This window comes from Triturus cristatus, chromosome 8 (genome assembly GCF_964204655.1).
Source record: "Triturus cristatus chromosome 8, aTriCri1.1, whole genome shotgun sequence".
Classification (NCBI taxonomy): Eukaryota; Metazoa; Chordata; class Amphibia; order Caudata; family Salamandridae; genus Triturus; species Triturus cristatus.
The window spans coordinates 439,674,479-439,697,218 of record NC_140591.1 but is presented as its reverse complement, the minus strand read 5'-3'; the positions used below and the strand labels follow the sequence as shown (position 1 = coordinate 439,697,218).

Genomic DNA, 22,740 nt, shown 5'->3' with positions numbered 1-22,740 from the left:
GCATATGCTGCTGTCCATGCTTCACTGACAGGCCAGCCAACACCCGGTCCAAATCAACAGAGAATGAACAGCTTTCTGGTTTTCCTTCTGATCACCAGGGAGGACACAAAGTGCACCCATTAACCATCTCACCCACTGTAGTAAAGGGCATTCATCCTCCAAAGGACCAAGAGACCCTAAGACTTCCAAAGATTGTTTACCTCAGAGAACTGCTTGGAGGGCTGTTACTGTTTTCTGACTCTTGTGCTGCCTTTCTTCCATCCTCTGATTCTCAGCTGCTGAAAAATCCAAACTGCAGCCCTTCCTCATCCATTTGTAGTTGTCAGCACTTTTTCAAAACAGGCCTCAACACTTTCAGCAACAAATCCCCAATCAAGCATGCCACACCAGGGGCATCAAACTCTACAACCGTGCAAGTTGCCAGGATGCCATCTCCTTCACTAATAGCCAATCTGTACAACAACAGGCAGAGCTTTAACCATTGCTACGTCTACATAGGTAGTGAAAAAGGAGGTGTTTGTCCATACATTAACTGCTCCAAGCCCTCTTTTTGCTTCAGGTACCCAGCAAGTTCTTTAAGCCAACCTGATGCCACCACAGAAGGTCTGGGTAGGAAACAGAATACACGCTCACAAAGAAACTCGTTGTCCTCTTCATTCACCCCTGCTACAGCCTCCCAGAGACAGTTGTCCATACAGAGGCCACACAGTCCTCCTACACGAACAGTAGTAAAACTCTAAAGAGCCAAGGGTTTTATTTCACTTTTGCTAAAAGTTGCTCTACCAGAATGTGTTTCTCGCCTAGGGAGCATCGGACGAAAATGGCTGTGGATCCCAAGAGCACGTGTTTGTTTACAATGTGACAATGGCCTTCAACCCTTTTTAATGCACTACCTTGTATCTTGGTTTCGCCACAAGAAATTCACATCACCGCTCTTGGAGAAAGCGTGTGCGTTACCCTGTAAAAAGAGAAACAATGTTCACCCTTTCTGGCTTGTTCAATGTGGTTACAATGTTAAAAGGGGTTTGTAACTCTAGAAATTCAGCACAACACAGATGATCCGGACAGCCGTATAGGAAAAACCTATCTTAATGTCGTCCCTGCCTTAGCACACTTATCAATGAAGATGATTTTTATCAGGTTGTTAGAATGCTGTGCTATAAAGCAGACGATACCCAACTTATTGTGCATTTGGACCCCCCCAAACACATACACACTCCAGACTCTGAGTCGTCACCAACCAATTGACTCCTGTGTATTCACATGCCTGCCAATGGTGCCATAGTGAGACACACTATATCAGCTCCCATCACACGGTCACCCAGTGAGGAGCAGATATCACACTGTGGCAGGGAAAACAAGCTGAAAACCACTGCAAATAGTGCTTTTGCAGCTCGTTTTCGAGACGCTTGTAAGTGCTGACATCCATTAAGGGGTGTAAAAACACCCCAGGACTTCGGCACCAGCCTCAGCAAGCTTTATATTTTTTGGTAGGAGGGGCTTGGGGCAGGGTGGGGTTCAAAAGTGCCTCCTAGGTACTTCTCGGCATGAGGCCCCGCCCCTCCTCACACTGAGATTGTTCTTCAAGTTGGCAGGTATGTCTTCAGGAGTGGGAACTCTCTAGTTTCTTCATATTAAACAGCGGTAAGACCAAGCTTGTACTAGTGGACAGACAGAAGCAGAGCAGGCACGGCTCACTGTGGCTGTGCACAGTTAGGATGCTTCCTCCTGCAACTCAAAGTTTAGAGTCTTTAAGAGTCAACGCAAACACAAGGAGATGATGGACGGAGCGCTGAAACTTTTCCGACACTCACCCCCAGTCGCAGATCTGGGTTGAATCCATCATCGTTCTTTAGCTCACTTTGCCACCCCAGTTCAGACACAGTTATATGCAAATCAGTCTTAACCCTGTTCCTCATGGGAACAGTCCAGCCCGAACTGCCAAGCCATGTCTTCCCTGGACCGGAAACAAGCATCTTGGGACCGGTTTCGGGCTGACAGCCCTCATCAGCCAGGCTAGCTTGAATCCGGTGGCAAAGTAAGCAAGGGACCCACGTCTGGGCATACCCCGCCAACGTAGGGCGAACAAAGCAAACACAAGGATATGATGGACGGAGTGCTGAAACTTTTCAAACACTCACCCCAGTCACCGATCTGGGTTGAATCTATCATTATTATTTAGCTCACTTTGCCACCCCAGTTCAGACACAGCTATATGCAAATCAGTCTTGACCCTGTGCCTCATGGGAACAGTCCAGCCCGATCTGCCAGTCTTAAGAGTCCAAACAAACAAATGATGGACGGAATGCTGACAATGCATACATTCTCCCCCAGTCAAGAGATCTGGGTTAAATCCATCGTTCTTTTGCCCACTACACCACCCCAGTTCAGACATAGCCATATGCAAATCAGTCTTGACCCTGTGCCTCATGGGAACAGTCCAGCCCGAACTGCCAAGCCATGTCTTCCCTGGACCGGAATCAAGCATCCTAGGACCGGTTTCTGGCTATCAGCCGTCATCAGCCAGGATATCTTGACTCCAGTGGCGTAGTGAGCACGGGTCCCACGTCTGGGAATGCCCATCCCACTTAGGGCGAAAAGCGTTAAAACAAACAAATGATGGACGGAATGCTGACAATGCATACATTCTCCCCCAGTCAAGAGATCTGGGTTAAATCCATCGTTCTTTTGCCCACTACACCACCCCAGTTCAGACATGGCCATATGCAAATCAGTCTTGACCCTGTGCCTCATGGGAACAGTCCAGCCCCAACTGCCAAGCCATGTCTTCCCTGGACCGGAATCAAGCATCCTAGGACCGGTTTCTGGCTATCAGCCGTCATCAGCCAGGATAGCTTGACTCCAGTGGCGTAGTGAGCAAGGGTCCCACGTCTGGGAATACCCATCCCACTTAGGGCGAAAAGCGTTAAAACAAACAAATGATGGACGGAATGCTGACAATGCATACATTCTCCCCCAGTCAAGAGATGTGGGTTAAATCCATCGTTCTTTTGCCCACTACACCACCCCAGTTCAGACATGGCCATATGCAAATCAGTCTTGACCCTGTGCCTCATGGGAACAGTCCAGCCCGAACTGCCAAGCCATGTCTTCCCTGGACCGGAATCAAGCATCCTAGGACCGGTTTCTGGCTATCAGCCATCATCAGCCAGGATAGCTTGACTCCAGTGGCGTAGTGAGCACGGGTCCCACGTCTGGGAATACCCATCCCACTTAGGGCGAAAAGCGTTAAAACAAACAAATGATGGACGGAATGCTGACAATGCATACATTCTCCCCCAGTCAAGAGATCTGGGTTAAATCCATCGTTCTTTTGCCCACTACACCACCCCAGTTCAGACATGGCCATATGCAAATCAGTCTTGACCCTGTCCCTCATGGGAACAGTCCAGCCCGAACTGCCAAGCCATGTCTTCCCTGGACCGGAATCAAGCATCCTAGGACCGGTTTCTGGCTATCAGCCGTCATCAGCCAGGATAGCTGGACTCCAGTGGCGTAGTGAGCACGGGTCCCACGTCTGGGAATACCCATCCCACTTAGGGCGAAAAGCGTTAAAACAAACAAATGATGGACGGAATGCTGACAATGCATACATTCTCCTCCAGTCAAGAGATCTGGGTTAAATCCATCGTTCTTTTGCCCACTACACCACCCCAGTTCAGACATGGCCATATGCAAATCAGTCTTGACCCTGTGCCTCATGGGAACAGTCCAGCCCGAACTGCCAAGCCATGTCTTCCCTGGACCGGAATCAAGCATCCTAGGACCGGTTTCTGGCTATCAGCCGTCATCAGCCAGGATAGCTTGACTCCAGTGGCGTAGTGAGCACGGGTCCCACGTCTGGGAATACCCATCCCACTTAGGGCGAAAAGCGTTAAAACAAACAAATGATGGACGGAATGCTGACAATGCATACATTCTCCCCCAGTCAAGAGATCTGGGTTAAATCCATCGTTCTTTTGCCCACTACACCACCCCAGTTCAGACATGGCCATATGCAAATCAGTCTTGACCCTGTGCCTCATGGGAACAGTCCAGCCCGAACTGCCAAGCCATGTCTTCCCTGGACCGGAATCAAGCATCCTAGGACCGGTTTCTGGCTATCAGCCGTCATCAGCCAGGATAGCTTGACTCCAGTGGCGTAGTGAGCACCGGTCCCACGTCTGGGAATACCCATCCCACTTAGGGCGAAAAGCGTTAAAACAAATAAATGATGGACGGAATGCTGACAATGCATACATTCTCCCCCAGTCAAGAGATCTGGGTTAAATCCATCGTTCTTTTGCCCACTACACCACCCCAGTTCAGACATGGCCATATGCAAATCAGTCTTGACCCTGTGCCTCATGGGAACAGTCCAGCCCGAACTGCCAAGCCATGTCTTCCCTGGACCGGAATCAAGCATCCTAGGACCGGTTTCTGGCTATCAGCCGTCATCAGCCAGGATAGCTTGACTCCAGTGGCGTAGTGAGCACGGGTCCCACGTCTGGGAATACCCATCCCACTTAGGGTGAAAAGCGTTAAAACAAACAAATGATGGACGGAATGCTGGGGTGAATGTATGACATTATTCTGCATTCTGTCCATCAATTGTTGTTTTTGCATTTGTCACCCCGAGTGGGACGGGTATGCTCAGACGTGAGTCCCGAGCTCTCCATGCCACTGGAATCAAGCTATCCTGGCTGAAGAGGGGTGAAACCCCGAAACCGGTCCTAGGATGCTTGTTTCCAGTCCAGGGAGGACCTGGCTTGGCAGTTCGGGCTGGACTGTTCCCATGAGGCACAGGGTCAAGACTGATTAGCATATGGCTGGGTTCAAACTGGAATGGCATGGTGAGCAAAAAAACGATGGATTTAGGCCCAGATCTCTGTACTGGGGTGAATGTATGACATTGTTCTGCATTCTGTCCATCAATTGTTGTTTTTGCATTTGTCACCCCGAGTGGGACGGGTATGCTCAGACGTGAGTCCCGTGCTCTCCATGCCACTGGAATCAAGCTATCCTGGCTGAAGAGGGGTGAAACCCCGAAACCGGTCCTAGGATGCTTGTTTCCAGTCCAGGGAGGACCTGGCTTGGCAGTTCGGGCTGGACTGTTCCCATGAGGCACAGGGTCAAGACTGATTTGCATATGGCTGGGTTCAAACTGGAATGGCATGGTGAGCAAAAAAACGATGGATTTAGGCCCAGATCTCTGTACTGGGGTGAATGTATGACATTGTTCTGCATTCTGTCCATCAATTGTTGTTTTTGCATTTGTCACCCCGAGTGGGACGGGTATGCTCAGACGTGAGTCCCGTTCTCTCCATGCCACTGGAATCAAGCTATCCTGGCTGAAGAGGGGTGAAACCCCGAAACCGGTCCTAGGATGCTTGTTTCCAGTCCAGGGAGGACCTGGCTTGGCAGTTCGGGCTGGACTGTTCCCATGAGGCACAGGGTCAAGACTGATTTGCATATGGCTGGGTTCAAACTGGAATGGCATGGTGAGCAAAAAAACTATGGATTTAGGCCCAGATCTCTGTACTGGGGTGAATGTATGACATTGTTCTGCATTCTGTCCATCAATTGTTGTTTTTGCATTTGTCACCCCGAGTGGGACGGGTATGCTCAGACGTGAGTCCCGTGCTCTCCATGCCACTGGAATCAAGCTATCCTGGCTGAAGAGGGGTGAAACCCCGAAACCGGTCCTAGGATGCTTGTTTCCAGTCCAGGGAGGACCTGGCTTGGCAGTTCGGGCTGGACTGTTCCCATGAGGCACAGGGTCAAGACTGATTTGCATATGGCTGGGTTCAAACTGGAATGGCATGGTGAGCAAAAAAACGATGGATTTAGGCCCAGATCTCTGTACTGGGGTGAATGTATGACATTGTTCTGCATTCTGTCCATCAATTGTTGTTTTAGTCTTAAGAGTCCACCTGGATTAGGTGCTCTCCTTTAAGGCACAGATAAATTCTGTGGTCTCATCCTTTTTCTATGCCCTTGAACGTTCTAGGTAAATCTCTCCCTTTCTGCCTCAGGACTTGCATCCTAGACTGGTAGCCGCACACGTTGATTCCCAGCCACTGTTGCTATCATCTATATCTAGTTCTTCCAGGTAATGCTTTTAAGAAGCTACCAAGAGTCCAAAGGTTAGCAACCCATAAGGTTGCATGGCTAGGAAGTTGTGATCATATGTCAGCTGCTCGTACTCAGCTGAGCCATTTACAGCACAGACCAATCAAAATTTATAAAACTGATTCTCGATATACCCACCACCTCGTGTAATAGGGTCTGATTTTCTTCTATTATCAAGGTTTCTTCTCTTGAAACCGTCCCGGACACGGGGCTGTTCTCTTGTCGGTCTTGGCTCCAAACTTGAGGGACTTACTTCCACCTCACCCCCTTGTTGTTTAAATTCCTCTTTGCTTCAGGAAACGGACTAAGACACATCTGTTCTGTTGATTGTTAGCTTCATGATTGCCTCAGGTATTCTCTAGGCATATCTGTTTTGCAGATTTTTCGTTTCTCTTCCCAGGATCTAGTGTAGAGTCCCTTTTCCTGTGCACTAGGATATCCCTAAGGGTGGACACTGCTCGATACAAGTAAATCAAAGCAATTATTCTCCTCATAAAGAGTGTGGATACTTACTTGAATATATACTATATTTCTTGTGTTGCCGCCTATGCCTTTAAAAGCAGCTTTGATTGTCTCCAAGTCAGTAAACCTTAATAAGATTAACTTGTGTCTGCAGCATTAAATGTGTATCACTCAATACTGAACTTCATTCATAAACATCTGCCCCACTGAGGTCAGACAAGCAGTGTGACGGATACAATAATGTCTCAAGGGAACCCAAATGGATACACCGACCATCTAATCTTTTGCAGTTTTGATTCACAGCTTTCCACAGGTGTTTCCTGCCAGTGTGCTGCTGGAATTGGAGTTCTCCAGCTCAGACAGTAATGTCACAAATGGTGCCAGCGCTGCCACAGGTAAGGAACTTGCTCTTATTTCCTACAGCTGTGGTTTTATTTTTATCTTGCTGAGATGGGAGTGTGTGGATGGGATTACAGCATCCAAAGCACATGAAGACAGGCCTCTAGAAATCTGAAGTGGACCAGCTAAGGAACCAGAAGGGGTGCTATGTATACTTGAGATATATCCTGCACCGGGACCAGCACATCTACCCATAGTGCTATTGAGTCAATCAGTAATAATAACTCCGGATTTGTAAAGCATGACCTATAACCCCTAAGGGTATCCAGACACGGGGGGCCATCGGGAAGATTAAGTGAGGTTTTGCCCAGAGTCACATGCTGCTGAGCTGCCGCCGGCGCCGGCGATCAAACTGAGTCTGCACTGCGGAGTCAGCTGCTCTGCCTGCTGCGCTACACCTGGCCCTTATTCGGTCGTTTTGCAGCCATCCAAGGCGTCAAATCTACTAGAGGTGGAAATATTACAGTTTCCCACTCCACTGGTGCGTTGATAGCAGGGGTATACCAGGACTATTTCGATACCTTTGATACATAGTTGGAGAATGATAAAAAACAAGTGGATGAACCTGTATTCTATTGGTTGAATTCTGCCCATGGGACGGCTGGTAAAAAAGCCTTCCTGCCAATTCAGGCTTATCAAAATGTATCCCTATGCAATTCCCTTTAGTACTTTAGAGCCGTGCTGATCCAACCAACGCGGCGAACATAATAATGTGTTTGAACTGGAAGGCACCCCCTCTACCCTCATTACACCAATGTACTACGGGAGACAGCCTTTACAACAAAACTATTACAAAGCATGCCTTTACATCGCATGTCGTTGCAGCGCAAAAGGTGTGCAGCAGTGGATAGAAGGCGTTGGATTTAACTCCAACACCTTCCCTACTGTTGCACTCACTGGAGTTGGAATAGAAAATGATTCTATGCCAACTTCCAGCGCTCTCCAACAGAAAGTCGGAGTAAAAGTTTGTGTTGCAATGGCATGCGTTGTAATAGCATGCGTTGTAACATCACCTATTCATGTACTACTTTAGACTTCAGTTGCTGAAAAGATTCCTTAACTCCCTTTTCTAAAGGAGAGATGTTCAACAACATAGCAATATATAGAGTTGCATCAGGTGGCAAATTGAGACTACTTTGTACCGGCACTGCCTGTGTAAGAGGAGCATGCTGATCACACTTCCCACCAGGGCATGCCACCCCCCCACCCCGGTCTGATTATGGCGATTTCTGCCTCCAGACAAAAGATGGTTATTAGATAAGACCAATGGAGGAGGCCTGACAGTTAGGTGCTTAATACATGGTACTAAATTTACTTCTTGCTGAAGCAGACCCTCAAGTCCCTGCTTCTCAAGTGCCATTTATGTGACTCGAACAGGGGATTACATTTACTGGTTTGCCCACCATTATAATTATACCTGGAATATTATGCAGCTGCAACGGGCTAGTAAAAAAAGTTGTTTTGGTCGAGACTGCAAATCCAAAATTGTACTTTCAATTGTGATCAATGTACTATTACAAGCCTCAAAAGAGGTCTTTACTAACCGCTCTGTCTTAGAATAAAACCAGTCCAAGAGCTTCTCCATAAGTTTGAGAACATCAATTTTGGGGTGCTTTCTCACCCAGTTAACTCATCAGGCCCAGGAATGCCCCTCTCTCTCTCTTCTCCTTCCCCTGTGATGTCCACCATTTACATCCCTTGAATCTTTCTTACAGGCAAATCTCTTTTTTTCCTTTAACGTCAGGCAGCCCTGAGTCAGTAAAAGCTAAAATTGATACCGGATGAACATTCACCACAACAGTCAATGATGTAACATCATCCTTAGGCTCAAAGATGGCATTCAATGTCTGCACTAGAGCAGGGTCTTGGTCATCCACAATTCGAGCACCCGCCAATGTTGACAGGCCAGTAGATCTCTCTATGCTGGTCATGATAAGTCCCAACTCCTGCTCCACTGACATAATTTCCTCACTTTTGCCACCCACCCTGAATTGAGATAAGCTATACTAGATTACATTTTACATGTGGTAGAAATATTTAGGGCTGAAGCTTTACGCTAACCCACGATGCTTAATCCCTTCAAAAGAGATATGCTCCATTGCAGCCTCGGCTGGCTGCAAACAGGTGCTGTTGAGGGCAGTCTTACCCTGGACTTCTCCTGGTCATGCACCCATATGCGTACTCGTTTATAGCACCAGGAAGCAGCAAAGAGTCCTGCCTCCAGTAAGGGCTAGTGTATTAGGGTCCTGAAAAGCCCTCCTCAGTGGCCTGCGCCACAGGGAAAACAATGCTCTTTTATAGCGCCAGCAAGCAGCAAAGAGATCCTCCTTCAGCAAGGGCAGTGTGGTCCTGAAAAGCATGCAAGTTTTAGGTGTTCAGTCACAGGGTAGGGGAACCAGCTGGCTGGCTAGATGTTAAAGACTCATCAAAAATATTCAGGTATTCAGAAATCCACTCCTTTAACAACCTCAATCCACTTTAGTTTTAGATGCCACAAATGATGTACAGTGGCGTCAAGCAGAGAATCCCAGTGGCAGAGTCCTGTGAGAGCAGAAAATGTGGCTGGGCACAGGCACTGAGCGGTCCCTTGAAATCAGAGAGTAGAGCTTCTACCTCACTGTAGAGTGCCACCCGGCCTCTACTATACATTGTTGCCACACACACTCTGAGGGCTAGGCACAGCCCGGGTAAATAAATAAATGAGTGAGTGGTCACTAGAGGCACTACAGATATCTATATTGCAAGTATGTGTCATTTGATTAAATGTGCAGCATGCTGGCATTAGTATTGACCCGTGTCCATCAGGCCATGGACACGCCACTGGTGACGAGGACGGCAACTGCTTTTCGCATGCAGTGTGCCTCGCTGCATCGCAGCGACCTATGATCGCACCGGACGGTGCACGACGGAGCAGCCTGACTAGCCGTAGCCAGAGAGAGAAGACGGAGACATTCCCTGGCGGTCAGCCAACACCAAGGAAAAAGCCCCCTTACCTGCCGGTGAGATTCCATTTGCCCCTCTGCCCCAGCCCAGCGGCTGCTCCCGCTCTATCAGTGACCGCCTTCACCTCTGCCGCATCCCGGGCCCGGCTGGCAGACAGAGCGATTGTCGGTACACGATGGTGCGTGACTGCAGCGCCACCTAGCACCCAACTAGAGCACCGCACCCTGGGCCGCCGAGGAGTAGGTAGAAAGAGGCTTGCAAGGTACATGCTGTAGCGCCACATGTGCCGCCAGAGAACAGTTCCTATGGTCGCTGTGGTGAAGGAAAAATGAAAGATAAAAAGGATCTAAACCCAACCAACAAGGGTAGAAAGAAGCAGCATACACACAAGCGAAATCAAATCGTAACAAAATGACTGACCAGCGCCAAGATCAGGCACTTCCGCCACCTGCGCCATATGTGCACGCCTCTGTAGCACCACTTCCCCCATTGAGCAAACTAGCTGACCTCACCACAGCTGCACCAAGATGGCGCTCTTGGATTGGAAGCCTACAATACTATTTTCGCCCCACCTGAGACACGGACAGAGCCGTCAAAAGAACACTATTATTACACTTAGGTGGGGCAGAACTTATTCAAGACTCTACTAAAAACACAGGAGAGGATGCAGACTTTGATGCCGCACTAACGGCCCTGATCAGACACTTTGACCCACTGCTAAATCCTGATAATGAGTGTTTCAAACTACGCCAGGCCCGACAGACAGAGGCAGAATCAGTCAACATGTTTTACGCACGCCTCAGAAAGCTAGCAAGCACTTGCATGAATATCAATCAACCGGAAGAGAACATACAGAGGTGCAAGTCAATGGTGCTTCAGCGCCTCATCCTGTGGCAGTCGGGCATTTCTTTGGATGACATCCTGGTCTTAGCCGGGTCCCACGAGTTATCAAATAGCAGGGCCAAAGACTTGGAAGCAGCCCTAAGCAAAGGCGCAATGAGAAATCAGCCCCTGAAAAACATAATAAAGGAAGAAAATGCTGATGCAATCCAAAGACGACCAGTGCTTTCCAGCCCAGTGGGCACCACGAGACAACTGAGACTGCAGACTAGAACACAAAACCCCAAATGTCTGCCCGGCCAGAGGGGGCATTTGCTCAAAGTGCGGGAAAGCCAGCCATTTTGCCAAAGTGTGCCGAAATAGGAAACAAGGGCTTAATGCAGGATACCCGAAGAAGAGGATTGCAGCACTGCGACATCTATCCCTCAATGAGCACGAAGACGCACCAAGCAGCTGTGAGCCAAGCACCCATCAGGAAGATGAGAAAGATGGCGCCTTCGGGTGAGAAGGCAACATGAAGAGGCCACTCCCCATGTGCACGGTAGAGATTGGAGGCACCAGCCTCGCTGCCTTGATTGATAAAAGTGCCTCTGTAAATTGTATGGACACAATGCAATTCAACCGAATCACACTGTGCCCCATATTATCAGCCATCAACATGAAGATCTACACTTATGGGGGCACGGAGTCATTGCCCCTCAAAGGAACAATAGAAGTCAATGAAAGTGAGTGAAGGCTCCTCAACCCGGGCGAGGTTCCACATCACTAAAAGGTGCACAGGCACGCTGCCTGGGTGCCACACAGCGGAAGACCTGAACTGGTGTATTTCGCCTAGCAAGTGCACAAGTCACACGCCAAAGCAATGCTGGCTGTTTCCCATGTTTTTCATTGGGCTCGGAAGACTGAGAGGGAAGCAGTTCTGCCTACACATTGACGACTCCATAAGGCTCAAAGCCCAATGACATTGGAGAGTCCCCTTCCACCTGAGGCCGCAGGTAGAACGGGAACTACGGGACCTAGAACAAAATGGGGGCATAGAGAAGGTGATTGGCTCCACACCGTGAACCAAGCCATTCGGCGGGAGCAACACATTACGCCAACCATGGATGACATCGTGGCAGACCTGAATGGTGCCCAATGGTTTTCTAAACTAAACGCAAATGCTGGGTACCACCAGCTAGAGCTAGAACCTGCCAGCCGATACATCATAACATTCTCCATGCACATGGTCCTCAGGCAATATTGGAGGCTCAACTTCGGCCTTTCATCTGCCATATAGGTGTTACAGAACACCATAAAAGACACCCTCCTTAGGCTGATCTGGGTGCTTAACATAGGTGATGCTATCCTGAAATATTAAAACAACCTAGAAGTACACCATGTGAGACTAAGATCCACCCTGCAGAGTTTGGCGGAGTGCAGTCTGGCTCTACATCAACAAAAGTGCTCATGTTCAAAACTCAATAGAATTCTTCAGTTACATCTTGTCATGAGCTGGGCTAAGGGTGGACCCAAAGAAGGTTGACGCAATTAGGGGCGCATCCATACCCCAGAACCCGACCGAAGTAAGGAGCTTCCTGGGTATGGCAACATACTGCGGGAGGAGCATCCCCAACTTAGCCAACCTATTGGAGCAGCTAAGAATAATGATGCAAATGGACACCCCATGAGTGTGGGGACCAGAGGCCAAAAAATAATTCCAAAGAGAAAAATGGGCCTTCCTTGAAGATGCCGCAATGGCGTACTGCAGCCCATGGAAAAGAACAAAGCTAGTGGTCGATGCCAACCTGGTAGGGCTAGGTTCGATGCTCCTGCAAGAGAAGACAGAAGGATTGTGGATTCTCATTGCATACACAAGCAGAGTGCTCTCCGACAGAGACGAGAAATGGCCCGATCGAGCAGGAGGCGTTGGCCAGCCAGTGGGAATGTTGTCATGCCCATCTGTACCTTTGTGGTCGCCAGTTCTGGTTGGTGAAGGACCACAAGCGGTTATGCTCACTGGATCAGCCCAGCTGCTGTCACAGAGTATTGAGAGGTGGGCCATACAGCTAAAGCTGTACTCCTTCGAGGTTGTTACCGTCCAAGTGGCAACAACCCAGCGGACTACTTGGCAAGACACCCACCTATTCCTGAAGGAGAGGACCAGGCAGAAGACTTTGTGGGAATGATCTTACATGAAGCATGCCCCAAGGTGCTAACCATTCAGGAGATCCAGGAAGCAACAGAGAGATAAGAGAATTTGATGTCATCAGTGATGGCACTCACCATGTCATGACTGATGTAATATGTATGGTCATAAGCAGTGCATTGAGGGGGCATACGTTATAGTTAGCTCAACTAACTAGAACTGCTGAATTTAACTGCTGAATTTCACTAGTTTTGTATGAGTTTAATCTGAATCTAACTAGAACTTCCCTGTAACCTTTGTTTTTTTCAGTGACTTTCTAAGATATTTTTAATTCTATTTTCTGACTATAACGTCCCTGTAACCTTTGAATTTTTCACTGAATTGCTGTTTTTTCAAATTCTTTTTTGCTAAGGATAACATACCTGCAACCTTTGTTTTTTTAAGTGAATTTGTAAGGTTTTTTTTATTTTATTTCCTCACTGTAACCACTAACCTTTGACACTGAGTGTATGAGTAAGTGCATGAGCGTCTCAGTGGGAGTATGAGTGTCTCAGTGGGTGTGTGAGTCTCTGAGAGGATCTGTGAGTGGGCGTGTGAGTCTGAGTAGAAGTGTGAGTAAGAGTATGAGTGATTCTGTAAGTGAATGCATGAGTGTCTGACTGTGTCTGTGAGTGGGTGTACGTGTCTGAGTCTGTCTGTGAGTTGGTGCAAGAACGAAAGGGTCTGAGTGGCTGTGAGAGTGTCAGAGTGGTTCTGTGAGTGGGTGCATGAGTGCCTGAGTGGGTTCTGCTTGTTTTCTCTAGGCCTGGGTAGCGATCGCATAGTTTCACTCCATGGAATTCTGCAGAGTTGCTGAAAAACGTAATCAAATTCTCTGGAGTTCCGTGAGCGGGTGGAGTATGGCTCGCCCACCCCTAATGAAGTCCCCTCGACTGCTGAGGGTCGTTGGGGGCCAAGAACCCCTATTGATGTCACCAGCAAGTACCCACAATGGGACTGCTGAGACCTCATTTGAGGCCCCGCCCTGTTCTCAACCACTCTGCAATAGCGCCTCCTGGCGCACAACTGGTTGGGGATGAAGTCTAGGGGGCAGAGCGGACTTTACCACCCACCCCAAGTTTTTCTTTCTTTTCTGCTCACCTCTGACCTTTATTTTGCCTCTTTCTGCTCATTGCTGACCTTTATTTTTCGTCATTCTGACCTGTATTTTGATTCTTTCTGCTCGGTTCTGACATTTATTTTGCCTCTTTCTACTCGTTTCTGACCTTTATCTTGGCTCGTCCTGCTCGTTTCTGACCTTCATTTTCCTCTTTCTGCTCATTTTTGTCCTTTATTTTGCTTCCTTCACCCCACTTCTGACCTTTTTTGTGTCTCTTTCGGCTTATTTCTGACCTATAGTCTGCCTCTTGCTGCTAGTTTCTGACCTCCATTCTGCCTCTTTCTGCTCATTTCTTACCTCTAGTCTGCCTCTTTCTGCTTGTTGCTGACCTTTATTCTGTCTCTTTCTGCTCATTCCTCACCTTTATTCTGCCTCTTTCTGATTTGCTTCTTTCATGTCTTTTCTCGCAGGGATCATGGGGGGAGCCACAAGGCCCCCGTGGTCCCAGCCGGCTCCTGTGGGAGCCAGCATAGCTCTCACAGACAGAGAGCTGCTAAACATGTAGCTCCCTTTCTATCAGACCAATCCTTTCATCTGTTCCCTTGCCCTGTGACAAAACCTCTGCTTCCAGAAAGCTAGAGCATTTTTCAGCACTCGCTTGCTGGAAGCAGAGTGTTTGCTGTGACTTGGCAGGAGCTGTCAAAGCTCACGTCAAGTCAGAGCAAACAGCTATGTCCCGGAGGTGGGCACTCTGGGACTTAGCAGGAGCAAGCGCTTGGGGGGGGGGTGGCTGTCCGCAGAGCCATTTTTGGCTCCAGCAGTGTGACACATGGCCCACTCCTTTGATCTGCATGGGCTGGCCCCAGGGAGGTGGTAGTCTCCAAGGCCGTATATGGAACAAGAGCGGAGCCATGCGGCCCCTCTCCCATTTTTAAGAAAATATTTGGCCCCGGGGATATGGTGGTCCCTGGGGCCCAGGGGGGTCTGAGTGGCCCCTATTAGGTGTTAGCCCTGGGGAGGTGGTGGTGCCCGGGGCTCAGGAGGGGGGCGGCCCCTCTCATCAATCTTTCTTAAGCCCCGGGGAGGTGATGGTCAATGGGGCAGATAGGGCCCCTGGAGGGGGGGCCCATGTGTCCCCCTCCTTTTATCAATAAAGCCCCAGGGAGGTGGTGATCCCCGTGGCCCAATGACCCATAGGAGGGGGGCTCATGTGATCCCCTCCTTTTAAAAATGCCCCTGGGACCAGGCCCTCCCGGGGGAGGGCTGTATTGAAAACAAGTACGGGAGCCCGTGCTTGCATTTAAAAAAAGTTTGCAGTGGATTCGTAGCTCAGCACTTCCATGTAAAAAAAAAAATTCAAAAAGGGATTTTGGGCCCTGTCTGGGTCACGGGTGAACCTACCACCACACCTAGGGGGTCAGGGTATTCCTACCCTGCCACCTTTTCTTTTGTATACATTTTTTGTGGGACTCGGATGAGGCCGAGTCCCAAGATGACTGCCAACAGTTCCCGGTTAAAGTGTTGGCAGTCAATCAGATCTCACCATGAGATCTGTGCGTAGGCCCTACCCATATATCCTCATTTGCTTTCCCCTAAATTTTTAAACAACTGCTGGACAGATTTACACCGAATATCTGAAAGCGTGATCTGCAAACCAGAATCTTCCTTCCTGCCAAATTTGGTGTAATTCTGTCCAGCAGTACAGGCTGTAGATGTGTTCAAAGCTCCTGTGGTAATTAACATGGCAAATCGTTTTTTTTTTTTACCTATCTTTTTCTCGCCTCCCACTCGACAGATTACCCTGAAACTTCCCATGCACAACAAGACTCACTATGAACTTTTTTTGGTAAAATTTGTGAAGATTCACCAAACGGCACCAAAGATACAGCCATGTCAAAAAACAATGTTTCTATAGAAACATGTTCCTAACAGTGGCGGCTACTACTTAACGGGGATGGTGGGGGAATGAACAAACTAACAAAAATCACTTATCTGCAGGCGAGTTGCCACCTCTCAGTCCTCTTTGGCTGTTCAGTCAACTCTAGGTATCCAGGAGCAGGAAGCACACAGGCTCCCAGACTCCCCTAGGTAATCACGACGCTGTCTGACAGCAGCGTTGTGATTAGTCTTAACGTCGTGGCACGGCGCTCAGACAGGGACTGGGAGCCTGCGATTGTTCTCCATCCAGGCTGTGCACTAATGCCAGGTGGAGAACATGCTACAAAAGCGCATGATAGTTTTTCTGGCCCAAGATGGCCGGCCAAACAGTCATGCACACTTAAGAGAGTGCCCACCACTCCTCCCAGTGCTTCTGTGACAGCCCAGCCCCACCCACCCCTAGTCAGCTGAGCCACAATGGAAAACTAAAATGATAATAACATTGCTTTATTATCATTTTATTTTTTCGTTTTGAACTGCTCACAGAGCAGTAGGGCGACGCTCCTCCGCCTCAGCGGAGGAGCCGCCGCTGGTACCCAACTATAATAACCTACAGATTACAGATGATTCAATCGCTCATGACATTTATAATACTCACAAATCCCTCTAAGCCTAGGTGAGCTGCATTCGCCTTTATTATTACCTGATGCACCATAAACACTGTGTAAGAAGTGTTCATCATGTGCCGAATAAAAAATCTCAAATAAGTCTTACTCTGGGTATCCATACTCATTTCTATTTGTTGCCACTAACCTAGTTTGTCAATATTAATTGTCAATATTAGTAGCCTTTAAAATCAAAGATCAATGTGGTTCTTCCAACCCTTGTTGCATGAGATACGCACTCACAAAATCCGAAATAGACAGATAAAATGATAGGCGGTGGTGGGCATATGCATTTGTTCAATGCCAGCTAGTTCATTAGTCTGACATGTACCCCCTAATCACTATAACATGCAGAATCTTGAAAAACTCTGCAGGCAGTTGAAATCGACTGGATGATAATATTTCTTGATTTTTGGTGATGTCTTACTTGCAATCACCTCATGGACAGTTTGAGCCTGATTGTTTGGGCTATGTTCTGCAGTAGGTGTTGTAGTGTAGTTCCTATATCCCTGATAGGCTCTGGGCATTGGAATAATATACACTATAGATTTGACATAGGACTGAGGTCAGTATGTCTCTATCGAGTACATTAAACTTAATTACTTGTGTGTGCCAGCTAACTCAGAGGTCACTAGAAACTTCTCGAATAAAACAATAGGCGACCTCCTCCTTTGTCTGTGTGTCGACGCGGTCGCGTTTCAGCCTCCACTTTCTTATTGGCTTCCTCAGGACGGAGGTACACTCTGTGTGTAGTCCAAATTAATCAACCTTCAAGGCAAAAAGGCATCTGCTTGAGCCCCATACATCACTCTCATAATCCTCTAAACACTTGCTTCATCTAGAGGGGTCCTTGCGTTCTTCATTAGTCGTATCCCAGGTCAAAGGCAATTAACAGCATTGAGGCACAGATTCAGACTCAGTGCTGTAACTCCCGTCCCTAACAAACAACTAATTCGCTAAAGGTGGCCACCCCCGTCCTGAGGAAGCCAATAAGAAAGTGGAGGCTGAAACGCGACCGCGTCGACACACAGACAAAGGAGGAGTTCGCCTATTGTTTTAATTGAAACATTAGTTTTTTGGCATAACAAATTAAGATGGAGGGAGGATACCTCTGATGCCAAGAGGACTACCTTTGAATGTATCACTGAGATGGAGAAGTGTAAATTTTTAAGAAATAGATAGGGGAAAATATAATTGATGTAGTTGTTGTATGTATATATGGATTGTCTTGTAATTTATTTATTATTTCTTATTTGTAATGAATTTGTTTAGTTTATTTGTGTATAGTTCATTGAGATGCACACTGATGGATATTTGCACCTGAAAAATAATTATCGAATTTGCTATAAGAAATAGCATTTTGCCAAGGTAATTTATAAACTTTTGTGCAAAAATAAAAGAGATTTTTCCCTCTATACCAGTTGTTTGTATATTGTAGATGTTTTCTAAAGTATAGCTAGCTATAGTTTAGTTTTGCCAAGAGTTGCCAAAAGTTTCTTTAAGTTCTAGTCTGCTCCATACCTAGAATGTGCGAGGTTGGAATTCTCTTTCCGGGACTTGATATCTAACACCCGCAAGGGGAGTCAGAAACACCGGAGCTGGATTCTCTGCGAGGAGGATGACAGCGTCTGGTCAGTGCATCAGGCTGGAACTCGATCTCCTTCTAAACTAGCTGTGGCGAACCGCAAGTAGGCATTCGAACTGGACCGTACCGGAACCGTGGTTTGCCAGGGCAAGTGCAGGTATATTTATACCTTGAAGGTGTTTAGGAATGCCTGTATTGACGTAAAAGTTGGGCATCGGAACGTCATGAATGAACCCCTAAGGAATAGATGTTCATGCATACTAAATGAGTTCTTGGAGAAATCAATGTCCAAGCAAGGGAAATTCCTAAAGGCTTAAGAGGCTGGTTTTCCAAGAACTCGTTGTGACGTGGATTGACGGATGTAGGAGACCATGCCTGTATTTGGTTAGCATGGACAATGCCTAAATAAGGGCTGGATTTTCTATGCCTAAATAAGGGCAATATGAATTGTACCTATATAAAGGCATACATCGGGAAACCTATATACGGAATCTAAATCTACACACAACAGTGGGAGTCTAAGGAGTTCTTATCTTATATGCACTCTAGCTGGCAAGCATCATCATAGCCCAGAATCCCATATCAATGTTCAGTTACACAGATCCATCAATGAGGCAGAGGACACAGACATGCACATCACAGTTCACCAACTGATTGAATGCAAAGAAATGCATTCCCTGATTCTTCATGCTCACATAACTTGGTGGAAAGTCGCTACATCTGATCCCTAAGGAAACATCTATGAATATAACCCACAACCCACACATAAAGGTCATGGGAACAGGAAGCAGTGATAACAGGAACAACAACACACAGTCTGCTTAAGAGGACAAAGATAAAGGAAGCAAGGAAACACAGAGGTAACATCTGCTCTCCATGTCTGATAGCACTTGGAGAAAAAAAGAGTAAGAACATAGAGGCATGGGTTGAGACAAAGTGGCGTGTTCCCCAAACTGACACTATCCAATGGGACAGCCTATCACTAGGCTGAACAGCAGCAGCAAAAGGAGGTGGAAGTGGTAGGCTAAGAGCTGCATAAATTTCACACTATATAAATCAACTGTCCCGTCACAAGAATACAAATATATTCAAAATGTCTTTATCACAATGACTATTGAATGTGCAAATAAAACAAATGCAGCTTGCACACAGAAAGTACTGATGCTTTAAGGTACAGGACAGTTGTTCAATCTTACAAGTTACTGTACACTAGCACATTATGGTCCTGATTCCAAGTTGGGCAGTGATTTCCAGCCCCTGCACAGACCCCTGTTTGCACAGGGGTAGGAATTCCTCGTTGGAAGTGATTTACCACACCGCTCACTGTTGGGTACGTTATACCTCATTATTCTTTACATTTCGGCAGCTCATACCTTCTGGAAATTTGCATAGGAAAACTGGACAGTATTTACTGTAACAGACAGATTTTGATGCCTCAAGGATTGCAAACTGCATTTTATTCCTCAAAATCTCACAACAGGTGCTGTTTATTACACCAAATAAATTCCGATCCCCATGGTGCTGAATTTATTGGGGAGATAAATGGATCCTACACCTCTGGCTTGGAATGAGAGACCTAGTCTCAATGAAAAACAAGGCCTCGCTTTGCATTATGCTATTGAAAAGCAAAGACATCAAACAGCGAACGGAGGGATAGTATTTCTAATTACCTCAATTGCAGATAAACGTTTGTCTCCATTGTCGCTGCCAACTCCTGAATCAGAGTCTTTCTTTGCCGGGTAAATAATGTCTTCAATGCTAAAGGTAAAGAACATCACATCATTAAATTATTGACAATATATGTTTGACATTTAATACTTTGACAAAAGTAACACTCTAAAATTCCAGTATATTGTGAACTGCACATTGTCCGTTTTTACTCTGCAAGACAGGAAGTATCTCAGAAGGGTTGGGGGTTTAAGTGGAGGGGTGTTTGTGTGGTAATTGGGGTCACTTTGCACGTGCACACGAGCAAACTATGTAAACTAGAAAGTAAATCCAATATTTGCAGGTCCTGACCCATCATCACAGCTGCATGCCCTAGTACACAAACAAATGTAGGGTGGCCACCTACTCCTAGGTCATTATGGAGACTGTTTCAGTGCCTCACCTTTGTGTGATGACCTATTGCAGTCTGGGTGTTTTACTTCCAGTTATCTAATTAGATTAACCCACTAGAAAACAATGATTTGTAGGTGGGAAGTTCAGATCAGGAGACAGCATCTGTAATGACCTGAAGTGCGGTGATTACCCTAAAACAAATGAGACAGAGACCAGAGGCACGTTTTCAAACAGGAGTGACATACAGAAGGGCACTCGCAGTCTAAGAATGGTTAAATTATGATTTTTTGTTACAGTTCAGTTAAAGCCACCCAGCCTCTCAAAAGTGTCAAACAGGTCCTATCATGCTGGGCCTGCTGTAAAACGAAGACGATTCTGAAATCCAAGTAACAAAGACAGTAAAATCTAAGGCAGAAAGGAGAAGAGATTACTCACTCGACCCTCCAGCCTACACCTGGGAGAATTTCCCCATTTAGGCCTTCCCTGCTCAAGGTACCACACATCTGGCTAGCACTGCAGTCACAACAGCAGGTTGTCAGAAGTTGTGAACCTTCTAATTATAGTTTCATTTGGTAAATACGAACAATGAACAATCCTTTTTTTCTGGTCTTTTCTTCATTGGGTGCTTGGCTAATACAATTAAATTCCCTTGTAGCCTTTTTGCCCATGATTCTGAAAAATACTCGCTGTTAATGACACTCCATATAGATGCCTGCCATTTGAGACAGGAGAATGGTCTGGCTAACATCTGTGTGAGGGCCCTCCTGCTTAACCATAGTGACATGTTCAATCTCAAGGGAGTCTAGTTTCATTTGTATTGTTTTTCCCAATATTTTTTTCTCTAGTTCAGTTTTCTTCATCCTATTGCCATGAGAGAGTCTTCTTTTAATGCATTTCTTTCTGAAAGATGCAGTCATGATGGTCAATCAATCAATCACTGCATTTGTAAAGCGCGCTACATACCCAAGAGGGTCTCAAGGCGCTGGGGGGGGGGGGGGGGGGGGGGTGCTACTGGTCAAAGAGCCAGGTCTTGAGGAGTTTTCTGAAGGCCAGCAGGTCCTGGGTCTGTCGTAGGATGGTGGGGAGAGTGTTCCAGGTCTTGGCGGCGAGGTAGAAGGATCTGCCGCCGCCGGTGGTTTTTCGGATGCGGGGGACTGTGGCGAGGGCGAGGTTGGCTGAGCGGAGGCTTCGGGTGGGGGTGTGGAAGCTGAGTCAGTTGTTGAGGTAGGTGGGTCCGGTGTTGTGCAGTGCTTTGTGTGCGTGGATCAGGAGCTTGAAGGTGATCCTTTTGTTGACCGGGAGCCAGTGCAGGCCTCTCAGGTGGAGTGTGATGTGGCTGCGGCGGGGGGCGTCGAGGATGAGTCGGGCCGAGGCGTTCTGGATGCGTTGGGAGTCGTCTCAGGAGCTTGTTTGTAGTTCCTGAGTAGAGGGCGTTCCCGTAGTCGAGTCTGTTGGTGATAAGGGCCTGGGTAACGGTTTTTCTCGTGTCGAGGGGGATCCATTTGAAGATCCTGCGGAGCATACGGAGGGTGTTGAAGCAGGACGCGGAGACGGAGTTGACTTGCCTGGTTATGGAGAGAGTGGAGTCGAGGATGACCCCCAGGTTGCGTGCGTGGTCAGTGGGTTCTGGGGCTGTGCCTAGTGACGTGGGCCACCAAGAGTCATCCCAGGCTGATGGGGTGGGTCCGAGAATGAGGACCTCCGTCTTGTCTGAGTTCAGCTTCAGTCTGCTGTCCTTCATCCAGTCGGCTACGGCCTTCATTCCTCTGTGGAGGTTAGCTTTGGAAGTGTGGGGATCTTCGGTGAGGGATATGATCAGCTGGGTGTCGTCGGCGTAGGAGAGGATGTTGAGGTTGTGTTGTCGTGCGACGTGGGCGAGGGGTGCCAGGTAGATATTGAACAGCGTCGGGCTGAGGGAGGATCCCTGTGGGACGCCGCAGATGATCTCGGTGGTTTTGGAGTGGAAGGGTGGGAGGCGGACGCTCTGGGTTCTGCCGGAGAGGAAGGATGCGGTCCAGGCCAGGGCCTTCTCTTGGGTACCGGCGTCATGGAGGCGTGCTGATAGGGTGCGGTGGCAGACCGTGTCAAAGGCTGCTGATAGGTCCAGGAGGATGAGGGCGGCTGTTTCTCCTTTGTCCATCAGGGTCCGGATGTCATCAGTGGCGCCGATGAGGGCGGTCTCGGTGCTGTGGTTGCTGCGAAAACCGGATTGGGAAGGGTCCAGGATGCTGTTAACTTCGAGGTAGCGGGTCAGCTGTTTGTTGACAATCTTCTTGGTCACTTTTGCCGGGAAAGGGAGCAGGGAGATGGGCCGGAAGTTCTTGAGGTCCTTGGGGTCCGCCTTGGGCTTCTTCAGAAGGGCGTTGATCTCGGCGTGCTTCCAGCTTTCTGGGAAGGTTGCTGTCTCGAAGGAACAGTTGATTGTTTTCCGGAGGTGGGGCGCGATGGTTACGCTGGCTTTGTTGAAGACGTGGTGAGGGCAGGGATCCGATGGGGATCCGGAGTGGATGGAGTTCATGGTTTTGATGGTGTCTTCGTCGCTGACGCT

General features: G+C 47.8%; 1 protein-coding gene across 3 annotated transcripts in view; it reads right to left on the bottom strand.

The window, feature by feature from the left end:
* LRCH1 (leucine rich repeats and calponin homology domain containing 1) overlaps window positions 1-22,740 on the bottom strand; it is a 633,328-nt gene that overhangs the window by 273,496 nt on the left and 337,092 nt on the right. For all 3 annotated transcript variants that reach the window (XM_085621846.1, XM_085621844.1, XM_085621845.1), the window contains exon 7: window positions 19,802-19,889. In XM_085621846.1, the coding sequence (XP_085477972.1) occupies window positions 19,802-19,889 (88 nt within the window). The remainder of the gene's footprint in view (window positions 1-19,801; window positions 19,890-22,740) is intronic.